This window comes from Vulpes vulpes, chromosome 1, assembly GCF_048418805.1.
Source record: "Vulpes vulpes isolate BD-2025 chromosome 1, VulVul3, whole genome shotgun sequence".
NCBI classification, from domain to species: Eukaryota; Metazoa; Chordata; class Mammalia; order Carnivora; family Canidae; genus Vulpes; species Vulpes vulpes.
Window position 1 is genome coordinate 151,705,820 of NC_132780.1, and position 21,162 is coordinate 151,726,981.

Here is a 21,162-nt window from a genome sequence, read left to right on the forward strand (position 1 = left end):
CTTAAATCACATCATGTGTGCATTTGTTCATTCCATGTACGCCGAAATCTACCCCTGCTTAAATGTTCTCCATATATTGGGAAGTAGGGGGAATACTCAATAAATTATGTTGCCTAAATAGAGTACAGCTGGTAAGCACACAGTACTTAAATGTGCTCCATGTACTTAAGACTACGCCTAATTCATTCCACAGAGTCCTACTCTCAAGCTGAACAAGTGAGCAACAGGATACTTAGACAAAAGTTTAACCTGCTGGGGTCAATCTAAAACACCCTGCCTTTCCAGAATTCAGGTAGAACCTACCCAGAAAACTCAGTTCTGTTTCAGACTTCATTTAAACAGACAAAAAAAAAAAAAAAGTAAAAAGGGTCAATTTTACAATGTAATAGGTAGAGGATGACCTTACAAAGAACAGGGTTTCTGTAATTTTTATTTAACACAAGAATTAACAGAAATAGGTGGAATATGAGGATGAAATTTTCTTAAAGTCAGGACTGTTAAAAAGCTTGAAGGGTTATTGATGGATGACTACAATAAGACACTCTGAAATATAAGGTAGCCATTATATTCCTTTTTGTTTGAAGTGGTCCTGGTTTATACCTGTTGTCCTAGGGTAATTAAAATTACTCTCTTTTACTCTCATTGTACTCAACTATGGATCATAAGTTACATGATCATCTCACTTAAATTTCCTACATTAATTTACTTTGAAGGAATACAGACTTAATTTCACTATATATCCCTTCTACCCCTATCATAATAAAGTTTTCATAGTGACAGGTAAGATCCCTGTCTCTGCCCCTATCACTTTCAGTCTATGTTACTATGATAACCAAGAATAATCACAAATAAGCAAAGCCATTCCATCAAGAATGCTTTAATCCCAATACCTGGACTGTCCTAGAAAGTGAGCCTTTTCCAGTGCCTATGTTTCTATAAACAGAACTGGCAACGAAAAAAAGACTTGTCCTCAACACTACTTCCTCCAAACCTGCTTCTTGATTTTTTTAAAAATTTTCTATCTTGCAATGGATCCACCATCCTAGAACTATCACAACATTCAAAATCTCACTAAAAGTGAGATTCCTGACCATGGAATCTGTCAGGACTATGATCTTGGTTATCAATGTTCCATCTTTACCCTGAGATAACCCAGAATAAATTTTGGGTAGGCAAATACTCCCAGACCTTTCACCTAGTAATGGAACCAACCCTATTCAGAAATGGACTCGATTTTTGTTTTTAATGATAAATATGAGCCTTTTGTGGAAAAATAAACCATCCCCTACCATCGGCAGGGGTTCAGAACAAGCTTCCCCAAAATGCAGCATACAGATTATTTTGAGCTGAAGACAATCAAGGCCCTTAAAGACAGAGCTTTTTACCTCCCTGTTAACTGCTTCTAAGAATTTACACAGAGGTCCTGGTCTAGAAGGAAGCTATTATCAGAGATTAACTATGAAGAGTATAAGCTAGGAATGGTAAACTGAAGAGAGCTTGACAGGACCTGTTCATTCAAATATCTATATCCTACTATCTCTGCATGTCATGACAAACATTTGTTCACCAACCTTTTGTTACTCCCAGCTTCCTGTGAATTATCTTTCTTCCCTTTGAAACTTCAGACCCCTACCCTCTTCTGTTGGTCTCAGGATGACATATAAACCTAATTGCCTGTCTCTGAGCGTCTTGTGTCTTTGAAATTAAATTTAATTTTTCTCCTATTAATCTGTCTCTGGTCAGTTTAATTAATACACCAGTCCTATCCTTCCTAAATACCCCCCCCCCAAAAAAAAAACCTAGAAAGAGAATGAAAATTTTTCTGTGCCTACAAGTGACCTTCAGCAGGCTAGACACTGTTCACTCTGGGACTTTTGTAGCTGAGAGATCCTAGGACTTCTGACAAACACCAGCAGAGGTAAGAATTCTTCCCATGTCAGTCTCCCCAATCTCTACCTGCAGGGTCTAATGGGAACAAGAGTAGTAAGAGTCCTTTTTCCTTTTTTAAATTTGGATTACCAGGAAAAAATACTGTTTAAACTAGTTTCTTAGGTATAATAACTCTGTCAAAATTTAGTATGAGTATTCTTATTTTCTATTGATTCCTTTCTCCCAGAGATAGTCATTTTGTTTTATGTCCTGAGAGCTTGGCTTTAAAACCAGATATTCTCTGGTTTTTTATTCTTGCTAGTCTCCACCAACCAAAAGATATATGTATCAGTGTGAATCCAGAAGAGCCAAATAGGATGTGGATCTGATAAGAAAAACAAGATTTAGTCCAACTTGAGCTGGACTGGGTCCAAGGTGAGGTGGCATTCCTTTGTCCAATTGTGCCAGCTCTCAGGGGGAGTTTGTCATAAAATATCTCAGTCCATAAAGGATCTTGGTCATCTCAATCTTCAGTGTGTTGTTACTGCTGGCAAAGTCCTATTCCAGAAGCACCTGCCCAGGGTCACAGATTAGCAAGACTATGACTGGAGGCAACTCACATTCTTATGAGACACTATAGACCACTTGCACTATACCTTTCTAACCAGTGTGACAACAAAGGTTTTTTGCCTTCTTAGACTAACCCTGGAAGTGAACTTTCTGGATTTTTGTGAGGGCTACATCTTTTGTACTCTCATTTCGGATGGCTTTTGCAGAAAAGCTTATTGTTTTGAGTCACTATTAAGAATATAAGATCCAGTTCGATCGGTAGCGGGAGCGGAGAGCGGACCCCAGAGAGCCCTGAGCAGCCCCACCGCCGCCGCCGGCCTAGTTACCATCACACCCCGGGAGGAGCCGCAGCTGCCGCAGCCGGCCCCAGTCACCATCACCGCAACCATGAGCAGCGAGGCCGAGACCCAGCAGCCGCCCGCCGCCCCCCCCCCCGCCGCCCCCGCCCTCAGCGCCGCCGACACCAAGCCCGGCACCACGGGCAGCGGCGCAGGGAGCGGCGGCCCGGGCGGCCTCACATCGGCGGCGCCTGCCGGCGGGGACAAGAAGGTCATCGCAACGAAGGTTTTGGGAACAGTTAAATGGTTCAATGTAAGAAACGGATATGGTTTCATCAACAGGAATGACACCAAGGAAGATGTATTTGTACACCAGACTGCCATAAAGAAGAATAACCCCAGGAAGTGCCTTCGCAGTGTAGGAGATGGAGACACTGTGGAGTTTGATGTTGTTGAAGGAGAAGAGGGTGCGGAGGCAGCAAATGTTACAGGCCCTGGTGGAGCTCCAGTGCAAGGCAGTAAATATGCAGCAGACCGTAACCATTATAGACGCTATCCACGTCGCAGGGGTCCTCCACGCAATTACCAGCAGAATTACCAGAATAGTGAGAGTGGGGAAAAGAACCAGGGATCGGAAAGTGCTCCCGAAGGCCAGGCCCAGCAGCGCCGGCCCTACCGCAGGCGGCGGTTCCCACCTTACTACATGCGGAGACCCTACGGGCGTCGACCACAATATTCCAACCCTCCCGTGCAGGGAGAAGTGATGGAAGGTGCTGACAACCAGGGTGCAGGAGAACAAGGTAGACCAGTGAGACAGAATATGTATCGAGGTTATAGACCACGATTCCGTAGGGGTCCTCCTCGCCAAAGACAGCCTAGAGAGGATGGCAATGAGGAAGATAAGGAAAATCAAGGAGATGAGACCCAAGGTCAGCAGCCACCTCAACGTCGGTACCGCCGCAACTTCAATTACCGACGCAGACGCCCAGAAAACCCTAAACCACAAGATGGCAAAGAGACAAAAGCAGCCGATCCACCAGCTGAGAATTCGTCCGCTCCCGAGGCTGAGCAGGGCGGGGCTGAGTAAATGCCGGCTACCATCTCTACCATCATCCGGTTTAGTCATCCAACATGAAGAAATGAAGATGAAATTCCAGCAATAAGAAATGAACAAAAGATTGGAGCTGAAGACCTTAAGTGCTTGCTTTTTGCCCATTGACCAGATAAATAGAACTATCTGCATTATCTATGCAGCATGGGGTTTTTATTATTTTTACCTAAAGACGTCTCTTTTTGGTAATGATAAACGTGTTTTTTTTTAAAAAAAAAAAAAAGCCTGGTTTTTCTCAATACACCTTTAAAGGTTTTTAAATTGTTTCATATCTGGTCAAGTTGAGATTTTTAAGAACCTCATTTTTAATTTGTAATAAAAGTTTACAACTTGATTTTTTCAAAAAAGTCAACAAACGGCAAGCACCCGTTAATAAAGGTATTAAATAAAAAAAAAAAAAAAAAAAAAAAGAATATAAGATCCTACTCCTCAATGGCCACATGATGGATCCTTTGAATTTGCTATATTTGAAAGAAAAACATTTTAAGAGTACTCATCCTAAGTAATTGTCTTATTGATACCTATGGAAAGGTATGGAAAGACCAAATTAAAAAGAGGACACAGAGGATTATAATGGCTAATCTTAGGGATGCTCTTAAGAACAGAAATTAGACTTATAATAAAAATGAGGGTCCACATTAACCCGATGTTAATTTCCCTTCTTTAAAAACTACCCCATCTCCTCAGCAAATTCCCAGACCCTCCTGCAAATAAGGAAATGTATCAGCTAGAAGTGAATGGACAAAGGTTAATAGAAGCAGTACTGGAAGTTTTCACCCTACAGTGAATGGGTCTAAGGCTGAATTGTGAATTCAGAAAGGAGAGTTGTTGAATGTTTTATACAGACTTTCCTAACCTCCTGGGGTTGACGAGACTCTGAGGAATTTTCTGGTAAATTGCTAACTTAAATAGCTAAGGGAAATTAAAATTAATGAAAAATCTTGCCAAATTCTGGCAGATATTGGAATCTGCTGAGGGGACCTTAGGAAAACTGGCAGAAGCCAGCTACAAGCAAAGATTCTTGCCAGATTCAGCTCTTTTGCATCTCTGTCTATAGGGCCCAGAGCCAAGAGAGGAAAATAAAATAGGACATCTCTTCCTTTCCAAATCCAGACCTATTGGTTATTGATCCTTTCTGTCTCAGAGGTAGTATTGCCTTCTTGTTTGTCCCATTTTGTGCCCTGAGAATCTGGGTTGGCTTTCCATCTGCCTGGACTATGCAGGTTGTCAGTTCTTTCTTTTGGTTATCCTTATGAATGATTCCAGATCTTGTGATGATATCTTCTGCACCTTCCTTAAGGACACCTTTAGGTCCACAGAGTTGTTTAGTACTACCAGAAATATTTACCATTTGTCCCAGCTGAAATATGACAAGATATTTGAAAGGACTTAATAACTCTGATTAGAAATCTTGGCCACATTGGAAGCTGATATTCATAGCCTAGTATTCTTTTTAGACCTTCTGCTCTAAGCTTAATGTGTCCAGAGGAAAAGGAAAACATTCCAGTGTAGGTTGATGGATAGGTCAAATCTTTATTATCCAGAATATTCCCCAGTTCTTTGAGGAATTAAAAGCAACTGTCCTTATCTAAAAAATCTTTGAAAAACCAGAAATGCAGCTCCAGGCACAACATACAGGCCACTTATCATTTTTTCACTAATCCCAAAACCTCTCCTATATATCTCAAAAGACTTCTAAGTATTGTAAAAATTCTGGCCTTAGGGGAGTAAGAGTCCTTCTAAGAGGAACATGCATTCTTTCACTGTGCCTTTGAAATGTAAATGTTTTACCTCACCTTCCCTGGGAATTCTTTTTTTTTTTTTTTTTTTTAATTTTTTTTTTTTTTTATTTATTTATGATAGTCACAGAGAGAGAGAGAGAGGCAGAGACACAGGCAGAGGAAGAAGCAGGCTCCACGCACCAGGAGCCCGACGTGGGACTCGATCCCGGGTCTCCAGGATCGCGCCCTGGGCCAAAGGCAGGCGCCAAACCACTGCGCCACCCAGGGATCCCCCTGGGAATTCTTAATTAGGTTATTACTTTAAAATGCCAACTTCAGAAAGGTATTTTTTTTAATCAAAAGAAAGAGAAAAGTTTATTTGAACCTTAGAAAAATTAAAAAAGAAAAAGTCGCCTCATGTGCCTTCTGCACAAATATCTATTTCATGGTTAAAATTTTAGAATGGAAACTATGAGGTCTGTGCTTGTCTTTATGATCATGACTGTCTATATATGTGTATTGTTGATGTGTGGTATCTTCTAACTCTGGATGGTACTGCCAAAATTAATTTTAAAAAGGATTTAAATTTTACCTATGTAATCAAGCCACTAAAATTGAATTCTTACTATAAGTACTTTTAAAATAAGCTTTATTATCAACAGTATACTTATGTAAAACTGGAATTTAATTTTCTTTCATCTACTAAGAAGACAGTTTTCTTGAACTACTGTCCTGACCTTGAGAAGACAGTGTAAAAGGATCTTCTTTTACCTTTAATATACATAGAAAACAAAAATTTTGACAATTTGTCTTATAAAAATAGCTTTCTGTTATCAAGTCTTTGATTACTCAAGAAAACTGAGTTTTCTCTATTAAAAAAACAAAGTTTTGTGGATTTTGTTTTAGGTTTTTTTTTTAAACAACTATTTTATGTATTTGCCTTTGAAGTCTTTGTCACTATGGCTAAATAGATAACTAAGTATGGTTTCACAGTGACCTCTGTATGATCCCCTTTGACTGTTTTAAAATCTTTTGAAACTTTTGACAAATTTCCCCAAAATCAAGTTCTAAACGATATCTTTGACCTTGAACCAACTTTGAGATTTTTCAGAGGGTCCCTGGAATGTCTCGAAAGAGTTGTTCCTGCTCCTTAAAGAAAAAAAAAAGATGTTAAACTAATTAAGCTTCATATATTAAATTACATGGGAACCATTGTCAAAATAATACTAATAGTAAGCTGCCTTTTTAGGTTGTCTTTGTAGGTATTTTTAAGTATTCCAGAAATTGTAAAACATTCCTAGAAATTTGGTGTATCCTCATTACAATGTTATCATTTGTAATCTGATTATCTTAAAATATTGTGTGTGTCACAGAAATAACCAAATTCCTTGTCAACTGCATTATAATGAACTCTCATCTGACCTTTAGCCATTGCCATTTTTAAGCCTTTGTTACTTAAGGTTATTGTTTTTATGTTGTTGCAGAAGTATTTCTCCAAAAGTGTTTCAGCTTCAAAGAAATTTATGAAAGGATTCTGATAAGTACTCTAAAATACAGTTTTGTTAAATTTCAAATCATACCACTGAAGTAAGCAATTACAGAACTCCATGGGGGGAAAACTGATGGCTTCATAACACTGCTAACAAAAGATCAAAATCAACACAAATTGATTACATGGGCTTGAGGAAATGATGAGGAGGATTTTAATTTTTATGACTTTTTGTTTAAAATATTACCAATTCTTTAATCACATTTTCCAAACATAAGAAAATCTGTTCTCTTAAGCTGTGACTTAGAACAATTTAGCAGAATATATCTTAATAAGCAAAGATAAAACATCTATCTTTTTCTCCTTGCCTGATCCCTCCAGAATTTGAAAACCCTCTGGGAGTATTCTTATTTTCATGGCAATATAGTTATTTGCCTAAGTTCAGTAAGAATCTCTTCATCTTATAACAGGACACAATCTGAAACATAGGTTATGTCACCAAAGCTTTGATTGGAATATCATATTTGGAGAATGATGTGCACAAACTCAGATATGACCAGATAGCTTTAAGGAACTAAGATTGACTCTATGAAGCTAATAAAAACCCCTTGGAAAAATCAGCCTGGCACCTTGCTCATAGGGTTCCCATCAGCCTTGCCAGGTGAATGAGGTTACTTTCTGGCAGGTATAGAAACCTCAGTATATTTGGTAGACCTTAAGAAGAGAAAAATTAACCTGAAACTATAGGTATTGCTGGTGACGTCTAATGGCAAGTCATTGGCTTGACATCCTCATGTAAAGAGGCTTTTAGAGTTCAATCTGAGATTGTTTTATAAAAAGTTCCAGCAAAATTGGGAGGTGCCTAGGCAGCCCAGTCAGTTGAGTAACCAACTCTTGATTTGGGCTCAGGCCATGATATCAGGGTCATGAGACTGTGCCCCACCTTGGGCTCTGCCCTGAGTGTGTATCCTGCTTAAGATTCTCTCTCCTTATCCCACTCCCAGCATTCATGTGCTCTCTCTCAAAGAAAAAAATTCCAGAAAAGCAGATTTAAAAGAGCCTATATGATCAATCACTACTTTGCTATAATTATGTAAATAATTAGGTTAAATTTATTGACACTAGATTTTATCTGTGAATAAATTAGTCTGTTTACCTTATTACTTTGATTAAAATAGGGATTATAGAGAACATTATGTTTTAATAATATAAACCTTTGTGAATATCAAATTCTAGTGCTGTTAATTGTCCAAGGTTTTGTTTTCTATCTATAAATTGGACTAGAATCCTAAATTCTTCCAGTTTTTCTTTTCAGTATGCGGCTAAAATTCTCCAAACTTAAAATTGTCCTGACTTGGAATCATTAACAACTAAAATTGTCCTTTTCCCTAAGCCATACAAGCTAGAGTTGGACAATTTGCTATGAACTTCAGAGAAAACACAACAGTTCACGTATAGACAATAATCATACCAGTTGCTGGGTGACCACCTAGAAAGATCACCAAGACATTCAAACTACAAACCAGGAATGTCTATCAGAGTGCTTCTCCCTGCCCTCACTCCATCTGAGGATGCTTCAAGCCAGACATCTAGAAATTTTCTTGACAAGCTGCCTTCAGAGCTCAGAAACTGGGATTATAGTCTAATCATTAACCATTTTTTTCTTTTGTTTCCATAGGAATGTCTCTTATTAAAAATCTAACAGGGGCACCTGGGTAGCTCAATAGTTGAATGTCTGCCTTTAGCTCAGGTTGTAATCCCAGGGTCCTGGATCAAGTTCAGCATCAGGGATGCAAGGAGCCTGCTTCTCCCTCTGCCTTTGTCTCTGCCCCTCTGTGTCTCTCATGAATATATAAAATCTTTAAAATGAATAAATAAATTAATGAATGAATGAATGAATGAAAAAAATCTGATTGCACCATAAACTTAACTTTGGAAGTCCATCTGCATCACCACCTCCTGAAATGAGACACAATTATCTAACTGAATACAACTATTCTCAGGAGTAAGAGACTAGTTTAGGGAAATGGAATAATCTACCAACTCAAATTCTGGACTGTCAAACTTCTTAGCAAAATTTTATAGGTGAGACTGAAGGGGGTTCAGAATGAGTCTCCCCAAAATTTGTCACTTTGGCATATAGATTATTTTGAGCTGAAGACAATCAAGACCCAAAAGACTCAAAGAGCTTTTTTACTTCCCCATTATCTGCCTTTAAGAATTTAGATTCAGACCTGGTCCAGGAAGAGACCTATCACCAGAGATAACTGTAAGAATTATAGGCTAGGTTGGTAAGCTAGGGGGAGCTCTGCAGAGCCTGTTTGTCCAAATACCTGTGTCCCACTGTTTCTGTGTAGCACGACATTTACCAAACTTTTGCTCTTCCCATCTTTCTAATAATTGTCTTTCCCTTCTTTGAAGCTCCAGATCCCTATTCCCTTTCTCCTTGGTTTGGGATGTTGTATAAGCCTCGACTGCTGGACTATCCTTGAGCTACTTATGTTTTTGTGGGACTCCTTTAATGAAATTATTTTCTTTCATTTAACTAATAGACCAGCCCAAAGAACCGGGGTCGGGGGGGGGGGGGGGTCTGGATTTTTCCTACCTCTATACATCTAAACATAGAGATTTTATATTCCTTCCTTCCTTTATTCAACAATTCATTCATTCATTCATTCATTCACAGTTTAGAGTGGAAAATAGTCACTAAGAGAAAAGGAATGGAAGATCTGATCATTTACGAAAAGAGCAAAAAATTTCTGTAGAAAGCAATTTAAAGCAAAACTGTCATTATGTATTATGAACAAGGTGGTATCAAACTGCTAAAGCACAACCACTTACTTGATCAAAGCCTTGGATTTCTATTTACAAAATCCAGAGCTCTCTTAGGACTTTAAAGTAGGGCCAATGTAATCAGAGTAAGACTCTAAAGGTATAATGCAGGATGTCTTTCCAACTCTAAGAAATGATTTCCAGTGGCTCTGAATAACTAGACATCATCACTGTCCTTTACTATTTCAAAAAAATATGTTTGAGTATGTTCTGTATTATGTGAATCTCACGTTCTGTTTCATGTGATACCTATAAGCTAGTCTGTTCAAATTCCAATTCCAGTTTTTTATAAGTTCAGCTGTGATCTATGGTTCATTCTGTTAAGTCTTCTCCATAATCCCTCCGTTCCATATTATATATACACCTTCAGTGCTTCCTTCCCTCCCTCACATCCTAACACCTTCATTTAATCACTTCTTAATCATTTGCCTGAAAAGTAAACCCTGCAGTCACTTATTGTTTCCTTCCAGATGCTGCTGTGGAATGACTCCCCATGGGCTTCACCTAACATTCCATCCATGTTCATCTGGCTGTGCAGACTGTGATTCCAGCACTCTAAAGCTTTTAAGCTCTTTCTTTCCAAGAAAACTCATAGCTAACACCATTATTTCCTCACAAAAACAGCTAACATCTGCAGACTAAAACATCAAAACAAAGAAAAAACTTTGTGCACAGCTCTACTAAAGTTGGATGCAAACTTTATCAGCCATTTTAGGCAGTAAATCAATGTTCTTTTTTTCAATTTCCATTAAAAAAATAAACCATAAAGGCTGATTTTCAATTTCCCCTCAGAGGAACAGTTAACAAACAGGTTACATGTAATGACTAATTAGTCTTTATTCCTTCCAGCTAAGCAAACTAAGCTTCTATTTGGAAACTCAATCTCTAACAAAATTTATCAGGTTGCTCAATAAAGTTTAATTTTATTCTACACATAACTAGTTTATTTCAGCAGCATTATTTATTCAATTTATTCAGGGAACAAGTATGCCAACAAACCACTTATTGTAAACTAAAAGTATTCAGTGTTTATTAAAATTATTGTTTGGACTCTCATATTAATAACTTTGAATATAATTAAACTGTATTCTTATAAAATCATTTTTAAAACTTTGATCATATTTGTTTTACAACCTCAGTTAATGGAGATTCTTTTTGGAAGTAAGGTCCTTATAATACAAGACTAAGACAAAGCTCAAGCCTCATCATTCCAGCTGTTTCCTGTATAGATCATAATGGCCTTTAGTCATGGGCAATTCCTTTAGATCAGTATTTCTCAAATTTTAATGTGCATACGAATCCCCTGTAGAGCTTATTAAAACACAGTTTCTTGGGCCCATCTCCAGAGATCATTATTCATTAGGTCAAGCTGGGTCCATGAATTTGCATTTCTAACCAGCTCACAGATAATGGTGATACTATTGATCCAAGGACCACAATTTGAGAACCAGGAGTCTTGTTTAAGCCAACTTAAAAGAAAAGCTATACGATTACATTTAAGAGCCTATCACTATCAACTACAAATTCAATAAAATCCCTCTGCCAATATAATGTAAAAATAAAAATTAAAATCACAATCTTTATATTGATCTCCATTCTAATTTCATAGCATGAATAGCACTTCCTAACTTCTTCTTTTCAAATACCATTATTTCATGTCTAAATGAAAATGATTTATCTTTCCTCATCGGGACCATTTCAAACTAGTCTTCCAGCATATGCTAGAGTAATTAACAGATGAAATTTTAAACCATAAAAGCAGAATCTCAAACAATTCCACAAACTCTCTTTATAAAGTTTTCAAGTCATTTGAACATTTTTCTACCTCCCATTAAATTTTTGGTGGTATTTAGAAATACCAATATTTGTAACATCTATGTATATTAGAGCACACGAGAAGAAACATATATGTAGTCATTATGTTAATGTTGAACAGCTTGAGAGAATGGGAGATGGTTGCTCAGGAAAGGCCTCAGGATCTGCTGCCCCCACCACCAGGCCATCTGGCTTCTAGGGCCTCTTTACAGTCCTTGAGGAAGGAAAAAGTTGGAACATCAATGGTTGACTTACACAGGTTTGGTGTGGCAAGAATAGATCCTACTGTCCAAAGTGACCTAATACCAGATGTAATAACTCATAGTGGTTCAAGTTTGAAATAATATAGTGAAATCTCAAGGACACTAGAAGATGTCAGAATAACTCAAGCAATCAACTATAAGGCAGGGGGGAAAAATGTGAGGCACTGTGGAAGATTCTATATAAATCGATTTCTTGGGGATCCCTGGGTGGCTCAGCGGTTTAGCGCCGCCTTCGCCCCGGGGCATGATCCTGGAGTCCCGGGATAAAGTCCCACGTCAGGCTCCCTGCATGGAGCCTGCTTCTCCCTCTGCCTGTGTCTCTGCCTCTCTCTCTCTCTCTCTCTCTCTCTCTCTGTCTCTCAAGAATACATAAATAAAATCTTTAAAAAAATAAAAAATAAAAAATAATCGATTTCTTCTTTTAGATGCCCATTTTTCAGTAGTCTCTCCCAGTTTTTCTTCTATCAATCTCAGACACAACATCTCAATTGCTCCAGCTCCTAATTTCTCTTTGCCCAGCTCATCATTTCCCCTGAGTGTTCTGACTCAAAAAAAAACCATGCTTTGATATACTATCATTTACCCAACAGTAATATGAATAAATATGAACTTACATATATTCATAGACCTAAACCTACATACATGAAGATGGACATTCATACTCTTAAACACATTTGGACATGGATGGGGTGACTTTCAGTGAGTAGGTATATATGCCTTCACATGATGATAAACATAATCATGGGAACAAGATTATGAGCTATAAATGTTTGTCCAGATGAAAATTAGAGCACCTAAAATGTGTCAGCATTTGGAAAGTATCCAATGTTTAATTATAAAGTATCAACTAGGGTTGATAAAGTGTTAATATGTGCTTATAGGGATGTTAAGGCCAAAACGTGAAAAATAAAACACATACCCTACAATCCAAATATAATTATACTCTGCCACAATAGTAATACAAATAACAAAAGTATGTAAGAATATGCTTTGTTTTTCTGGTTTTCAACTCCTGTGGTCTTTATCACCTATGAGAATTGTATATGTTACTAATGATTAGGCACAAATTTAATTTTTCACACACAGGATTTCTTCCTAGAAATTAATGATGTATCTATTGTCTAGCATGTCTCAGCCCATTTTTATTATTCTTGGCATTTACTTCCTCCCATTCCTATTAGTTAATGGATAAGTTCTCCAACTACTTTAGGAATATGAAAACAGAAGAAAGTTAGTACATGGAGTTTGAGTAATTAATTAATCTGATACCAAGTTTTGCCTGTGGTTTCATCAAAACTAGTTATCAGGAGTTCATACAAAATTCATAACAAGAATCATTTTTATTTCCCTTTACCAACAGTTTAAAAAGAAGCTGCTACTCCTCTCTTGCTTTTGCTTTCATTAGTAAAAGGGCACCTGGGTGGTTCTGTGGTTGAGCATCTGCCTTTGGCTCAGGTTGAGTCTGGGATCAAGTCCTGTATCAGGCCCTGCAAGGAGCCTGCTTCTTCCTCTGCGTATAGCTCCGCCTCCCTCTGTGTCTCTCTCATGAATAAATAAATAAAATCTTTTAAAAAAGGAAAAGTCAAGAGGCTTGAGGCTTCCTCTGGGGTGGATCGGGCAGCCATACAGCTTGATCCTCCCAAAGAACAAAGCCCCAGTGGCAAGAAAAAAGGAGGAACTACAGCAAGAGGCCACCTCAACTTTCCCTACTTCAGCATTGTTTCTTAGAACTGCTAAGCAGAAATGGGAAAACAGCAAAGCAACATGAAAGTGCATCTGTGATGGTGTAAATTCAACTCAAATGTTCAGTCATAATGTGACTGGTTTCTCATTTATTTCTCAAATGGAAACATCTTGAAGATTTTCTCTTAGGTATACCTTGTAGGGCTAGAACAACTGCCTTGTGGTTATGTGATTATTTTTTCTTTCTCACCCATTACCTTTTTTTTTTTTTAAGATTTTTATTTATTTACTCATGAGGGACACAGAGAGAGAGAGAGGCAGAGACACAGGCAGAGGGAGAAGCAGGCTCTATGCAGGGAGCCTGATGCGGGACCCAATCCCAGGACTCCAGGACCACGCCCTAGGCCAAAGGCAGGCACCAAACCACTGAGCCACCCAGGGATCCCCACCCATCACCTTTTTTTATTCAATGATTAATTATATACAATTTGTTTCATTATCTTTACTTTTTGACCTTCTGTACCAAACAGAAAATTCTTGCTTTCTATGCTTCAAACAGCTCAGGTCTTACTAATAAGGAGTTTTTTATTATCCTCACAATAGAACATCAGCACATTTTATGTGACCAAGTTTTTTGTTTTTTTTTTGTTCCATTTATTTTATTATAGTGTGGTTTTCCTCTACACACTACAGTTTTGGATGACCACTTAGAAAAAAGAATAAAGACGCAGTAGTTGAAAGAAATAGATTTTTCCAACAGAACTTAGCCAGGAACTTTCAGGTGTGTGAAGTCTACATACATAATATTTGGTATGGATATGATGCATTTTATATAAATCAGACCTTTTGGGTATGACTTTAAGTCAATTGTACTTGCCCTAAGTTTTTTTTTTTTTTAATACTTTTAAATTTATTTATTCATGAGAGACACAGAAAGACAGGGAGCGACATAGGCCGAAGAAGAAGCAGACTCCATGAAGGGAGCCTGATGCGGGACTCAATCCCAAGACTCTGGGATCACAACCTGAGCCAAAGGCAGGTGCTCAACCACTAAGCCACCCAACCACTAAGCCGCCCAGGTGCCCTGTACTTGCCCCAAGTTTAATCTAGCTATTGAAAAACTAAGAAGGGATAGATTTCTCAGAAATATCCTATAAAACCAGCAGTAAATGAAGGGCTGCTGTTAGGTACAGAGCAAAAGGGGAAGGCTGTGAAAGATTTACCAAGAACAATGGCATCATTTTAAAGAATCTGAATAACTTCTCTCTGAAATAAGAATGATTCATTCAGCTTCATCCACCTCGGTTTTTAAATACTGGATCTCAAAACAAACTAATGAGGGAAGATGAGCTATAATCATCCCAAGTCATTTGTAACCAACTGCAGTTTCCTTCCTTAAAGTGATAGATTAATCTAGAACCTTACTGATTATGTTAAATGAAAAGAAGTTATAGTAAATGAGTACAAACAATTTTCTTATAATTGAAGTTTGTACTGGTCAATAGACTGACAGGATATAGCATGAGAAATATTGGCTTTGGGACCTGTATGGATTCAAGTCCATTGTCTCTCCGAGTTATGTGGCCTGCAGAGATTTTTATTAACTCTGAGCCTCCCTCAACTCCTATTAAAAGTGAACATAATGGGATCTTTTTCACACAAATCTAAGAGTTCAGAAGTTAAATAATGCCCTTAGCAAAGTCACTGGAATAAGTTGGCCATCTAGTAAAGAGTGGCTGCTGATACTGATGCTGTGTGAGGGGTACTTGGGTGGCTCAGTTGGTTAAGCATCTGCCTTTAGCTCAGGTCATGATCCAGGGGTCCTGGGATGGAGCCCCATGTCAGGCTCCCTGCTGAGCCTGCTACTCCCTCTTCCGCTCCCATTGCTTGTGCTCTTTCTCTGTGTCAAATAAATAAGTATTAAAAAAAAAATCAGTGCTGTGTTAATTCCCAAGTTCTTGTTAACAATACTCTATTAACAGTTGATGTAGCATTTTGTATCTCTTTTATTCTCTCATTTGTCCTATTTGGTAAATCAGTTGCAAATCGAGAGCAGGAAGGCTAAAATAATACTATTGCCCCTAAATAATTTTTGATTAAGACAAATTATATACATTCTATTTAACAAGTTATCACTATTCCTTTCTCATCAAAAGGTCAGTATCTGTGTACATTCTTTAAAGGCAAATAGATATTTAAGAGATCTACCTCTCTAGAGATGAGTATTTACAGAGGCTTATGTTCCATCTCCCTTAGCTCAAGTTCTTTCTTTCAATATTTTCTAGAGCATACATTTAGCAGAATTATATTAAATATTAAAATCATGTCATAAGGGAATGGGGACTAAGTGATAGCAGACATTCATGAGTCAAACTCTGAATAACTACATCTGTTACTCCACAGGTCTTTTAAACACAGCCCTAAAAGCTAGGAAAACAGAACTCCAAATTGCCCTCAACTTTTATGTTTGACCAGGTCCACAGATTTCTATAAAATGCAAGATTTGAATGGTGCCACAGCATTTTTAAAAATCTGAGAATTCTCAGTCCTTAAATCAAAATTCTCAGAAAGTAGAAATTGTGCCTAAGTAAAATAAGATTCATATTTTGACTTCAACATCAACCTATGTGATCAGCTTCTATTTCACAGTGAAATAAATACAGATTGAGGAAAGAATTTAAAAAGTGAATGCCAGACTCTGTACACTCAGTGGGTTACAGATGTATGAGAGTGGTGGCAGAGAGCCACTCCACTTCCTTCAAGATCCAAAAACATTTGGAAGCAAGCCCCAGAAGGAAAGACGTCTGACAGACATGTTCTCTTTGGGGTTTCCTGCCTCCTTGTTTGCCAAGCTTCCTAGATCCCATTGCTTGTTAATAAAGTTCACCAAAAAGACTTTATGAAATGCTGATTTCATAGAGTGAAACTTATATTGAAGGCGTTTTTATGTAGTCGAAGTTTCCTGACATCTGCATTTCCCTACTTCACAAATCCAAGGAAGCGTGACTTGGAAAGTTAACGAGCATAAGGTGACATTTGATGCGCTTACTATCAGTGGGATATTCAGCCCAAACACTGAATCCAAAACCAGAGACCATGGCTTAGACACTGCAATAGAGAAGCTGCTTCACCCTGAGGGTATTATTATTATACCCCTCAATGTTTCTACTACTTCTTCCATAAAACAGAGTCCTGAGAAGATGCATATTGTACACCGTGTGAATTAACTCAGTAAAAACAGAGATATGGGAAGTGACTGAAAAGCTAGATTCTACCTTCATAGCCTGGAAATAAAAAAAAAAAAAAATTAGCACCTGGATTTAAAAATTGACTTAGAGTCCAATATGAAAAATAATACAGTACAGCTAAAACTAACTCTAGTTTACAAAAATAATATTTTTGATACTGCTTTTGCCAATCATAAAGTCCGTTAATTTGGCTGAAAGCACCTGAAGTTTGTACTGTGGATGCTTGCTGTATTTAACACATAGAAACAATTTAGCTCTATAAATATTTTTAAAAGACCTGAGTATGTAGGTCTCCTGGATAACAGAAAGGTAAATAAAATATAGTTTCGTCTCCTGAGAAGATCTCAATCTAGCACTAAAAATATCATGAATTAAATATAGAGATACTTCAATCTTTTTAAACATATTTGGTAGGACACTACTTCAATGCGGAAGATGGAACTTCCAAGCACTATACAGGGAATGGGGCTGGCAGTGGGGGTGGGTGGGAGGGGTAGATAAGCGAAATACTCATGAGATTCACCACTTGCAAAACATAAGCATCCATCTTCAAATCAAACATAAAAAAAAACTAAAAAGGCAATTTTTAAGATTAGGGCCTTTAAATTCTTTTTCCATGTAAGAGACAAGAGACCAAATAGAAGATACAGATGTAGGTTGACATGTGTATACTCAGACACAGAAATATTCACAACTAAATGAATAACTGTCCATGATTTTATTAATTCTGCCCATAAATCTTCAATCATCTTATTCTGACCAGAAATCTATCCAAATCCCATTTGACCTCAAATCTACCTCCAACACAAAGACTATTATCATCCTCACAGACTCCCCCAGCACTGCATTAAAATGTATTTACAGGTTTATGTTTTTAACCAAGTCACAAAGAAGGAATGCAGTAAAAAGCAGGATTCAAATAAAAAGCAGGATAAAGAAATGAGCTTTCAGGAGACAGCAATGAAAAATGAAAATATGGCTGAATAGTGCCATTGGGACAGAAGCTCTAGTGGTTCTATCTCCCCTTCTTGCCCACCATGCTCCTTAGCACCTTGCCAGCAACAGAGAGCCAGAGCACAGCCCTTCCTCTCTCTAAACCAAGGAAGGAAATATCATTTCCTCTTATCAAAATCCTGCTGGGAACAACTCTGGTCCCTTCATCACTATGTAGAAATAACAGTTTTTGTTTACATTTTGTATTTTTCAGAGAGCCTTCCCACTACTTGGCCTTCCTTTACATTATTGCTAGGCCTTCATATAAAGAAGAAAATCTAAAAATATAAACATCTATAAACTTGAATAATGTTCTCAATTATCTTCACATAAAAGTCTTTATATAAATTCTGATTTTAGAATGAATGTTTCGGGAGCAAGATCTGCCAACCAAAATTATTTTCTGAAGAACAGAACATAAAATTTGGCCCCAAATTGGTCAGATGTAGAAGAAATGAAACAACACCTGAGTGTTCATTTAGGAATGAATTCTGATCACTCAGAAAAGGAAGATCATCCAAAGGGGAAGATGGCAAACTTCTGGTAATTTAAACATAACTCTTGCCTGCTGAGTATTATGAATAGGGTATACATTGTTGAAAATATGCCAATGTTGAAAAATGTCCTCGGTCCCTTTAAAGCATCCCCACATAATTGTCCATGAAGAGTAACAAAAATCAAATATCCACTGGCACAGGAGGATAATCTGGGTGCCAGAGGCAGCTAAGTATACAATAAAAGAGTCCAAGTCCTGCATTTCTATGTACTTATCTTTTAAGTATAGTCTTGACCAAAGAAAACATTTCCAGAGGTTAAATTCTGTTCACCTGTGTAACAGCTGATTTGCATCATCCACTTAAACCAACAAGAGAGACCGGCAGGAGAACCCTGGGATTCTATATGTTGCTTTTATTATTAGGGCTTCAAGCAGACTGGACAATCACTTTCAAATCAGAATTTCTCTTAATAACAATATTCCCCAAATATATGATTCTGCTTTCTCTCTCTTACTATGATCTGTTCCATGACAGTGACCCATAAAGTCATGGTTCTGTCTAACCCCTTAGTTGATGAGGAAAAATAAAAAACAAAAATAAAAGCTAAACTTGGAAAGGGATAGGCAAGGAGAGAAGAAAGGGTCAGGGAAAGTTACAGCACAGAGTGAATAAGCATAAAGAAGGCCAAAAGACTTGGAGGAGCTCACAGCTAATGAAAAAAACAAGAACACAGAGTGGGGGAGGGAAGGATGTGAAAGCCAGCTGGAATAAGAGAAAGCAAGAAATACAGGAGCCAACAGAAATCCAAGGACAGAAAGTATTGGAGATTGAAGGGAACAGGAAATTTATTGGAAACCAAGTTGTTTTTCCTTTTGTATCCAATGCAATTCTATTCCAGGCAGAACTCTAGTCTCAACCTCAAAGAGGACAGAAGGGAAGTTGAAACTCATAGGAGTCTTTCCTGGACAGCAGCCAGGAGCTCTGGAAAGATAGACTAGAGAAAACATGATATGACAGCAGACCCTCTGAAAGCAGATACAAGGATAGAGGGGTGGCAGTCTCAGCACTAGATTTTCAAAAACAAAGCAAAAAAAAAATGTAAAAAAAGTGATAGTTTTGCTCCATCTCAGAGCTACTGAATCAGAATTTCTGGTACATTTAATAAACACCTCAAATGATTCTTATCACCAGAAAAGTTGAAGAAACACTGATATAGTAGTAAAAATTGGGGGCTCTGAAACTAGAAGCTGCCTGAATTTATTTCCGAGCTCTGCTATTCATTATCTGTGGACCATGAACAAATTATTTTACCTTTCTGCATCCCCATTATTCAGTTTATAAAGTGGGTTGTTGGGAGGATTAAATGAGTTACTATACATAAAACAGTTAGGCAGTGTCTAGTACATATTGAACTCTCCACAGTGATAGCTACCGAACCATAAAAGTAATCTGAATAGAGAACTCATACAAAATAATGTATCTTAATTGGTTTAAAAAATAGGAAAAAAGTTATAAAAAGTCTGCATCTTAGATGCAGTATGCATAGGATGAAGTACATGGGAGCGTTCTTCCAAATGGTACAGAGACCAAGCCACAACCATCAGGGTTTCTGCTCTTGGTCTCCGCATTCACATCTCTGGCATTTCTCTTTGGAAATCAACATATGAACAACCTTGACAAAAAGCTTTCTCTCTTTTTTTCTTTTTTCAAAAGCACATATAAGTCAATTCAAATTAAAGGAGACTCCAATATATGGAGTCTACATGCTCAAGAGAGAAGGATGCTCTTGAAATGCAGTAAATCTAAGACTTAGCTGATACAGAGATACCCAAAGAGAACCACATCCATCACAAGACTGTTGAGGATCAAACACTAGGTAACCCACCTTACTTCACAATCCTGTTTTCTTTAGTCATTTCCCTATATATTATGCCCAACAACATCTATTTCCTCTATAGAACCTCATGTAGTTCTCTGCCTTTCTAGTTATATAAAGATTCAAGTTCTTTATTTTTCCATTTGGAAACTCAACCTGTAGTCACAAGCTCCACGACATTCACAACCCTTTTCCTGAACATTCCCATCATCTTCTGGCCTTAAATCAAGCCTTGATCACCCTTATGGAAAGCACTGGACTGGTAACTCTCTCATGTAGAGGTTGCTCAGTTTTCTATAACCTTGCTTAATGACCAGAAGTACAGATGGCATCTGCAGTTTCTATTACTTCCTGAAAACTGTCACTCTTTATTTGTACAATAATTCTTGCTCCTCTGAGATCCATGTGATTTGGCCATATAGTCCTTTAGCCCTTTCTGAGGACTTCTATCCCTTATACATCAAAGCCATTAGAACTTAGTTTGCCATTGTTTTCTTAACCCGAAATTTTGACATTACTCTGCAGTGTACTTAATGTCATGGTGAACCTTCTATTCAATATTCAACTTCCACTGAAATTTACTGAATCTTACTTTAGCTGAGCCATTAATTCACATGGTTATACAAAGGGCTTATTATTGCTTGTGACTGCTCACTGTTTAAGATTCTGACCACAAATATTTTCAACTTTCTAACTTTGTTGTGCCCATGACTATAATCTCTAGCTTCATCAGTACTACAAGTCTCTGGAATTCTACTTCCACCTACCTGTCAGATATTTTTTGTTAACAAAGAGAGTCTTGAGAGTGGCAATATACCTAGTAACATGTGGAGGACCCATGGTGTAATAATAATGAAACAGACTTTCTTCAAGATGAATGAGTTCACTCTGTGAAATACATCGTTTGTTCCAAAAAG

General features: G+C 37.7%; 2 protein-coding genes across 5 annotated transcripts in view; one reads left to right on the top strand and one right to left on the bottom strand.

Annotated features, from left to right (window-relative positions):
- The window catches only part of HMGCLL1 (3-hydroxy-3-methylglutaryl-CoA lyase like 1), a 195,317-nt gene that overhangs the window by 165,812 nt on the left and 8,343 nt on the right, over nt 1-21,162 (bottom strand). The window lies entirely within an intron of this gene.
- On the top strand, nt 2,692-4,162 carry LOC140595173 (Y-box-binding protein 1). The gene has a single exon (XM_072734381.1). It carries the CDS (start codon nt 2,827-2,829, stop codon nt 3,802-3,804), a length of 978 nt encoding a protein of 325 aa, XP_072590482.1. The 5' UTR covers nt 2,692-2,826; the 3' UTR covers nt 3,805-4,162.

Excerpts from the sequence above, each read along its gene's own strand:
- LOC140595173 (XM_072734381.1), top strand. The coding sequence starts at position 2,827 with ATGAGCAGCGAGGCCGAGACCCAGCAGCCGCCCGCCGCCCCCCCCCCC.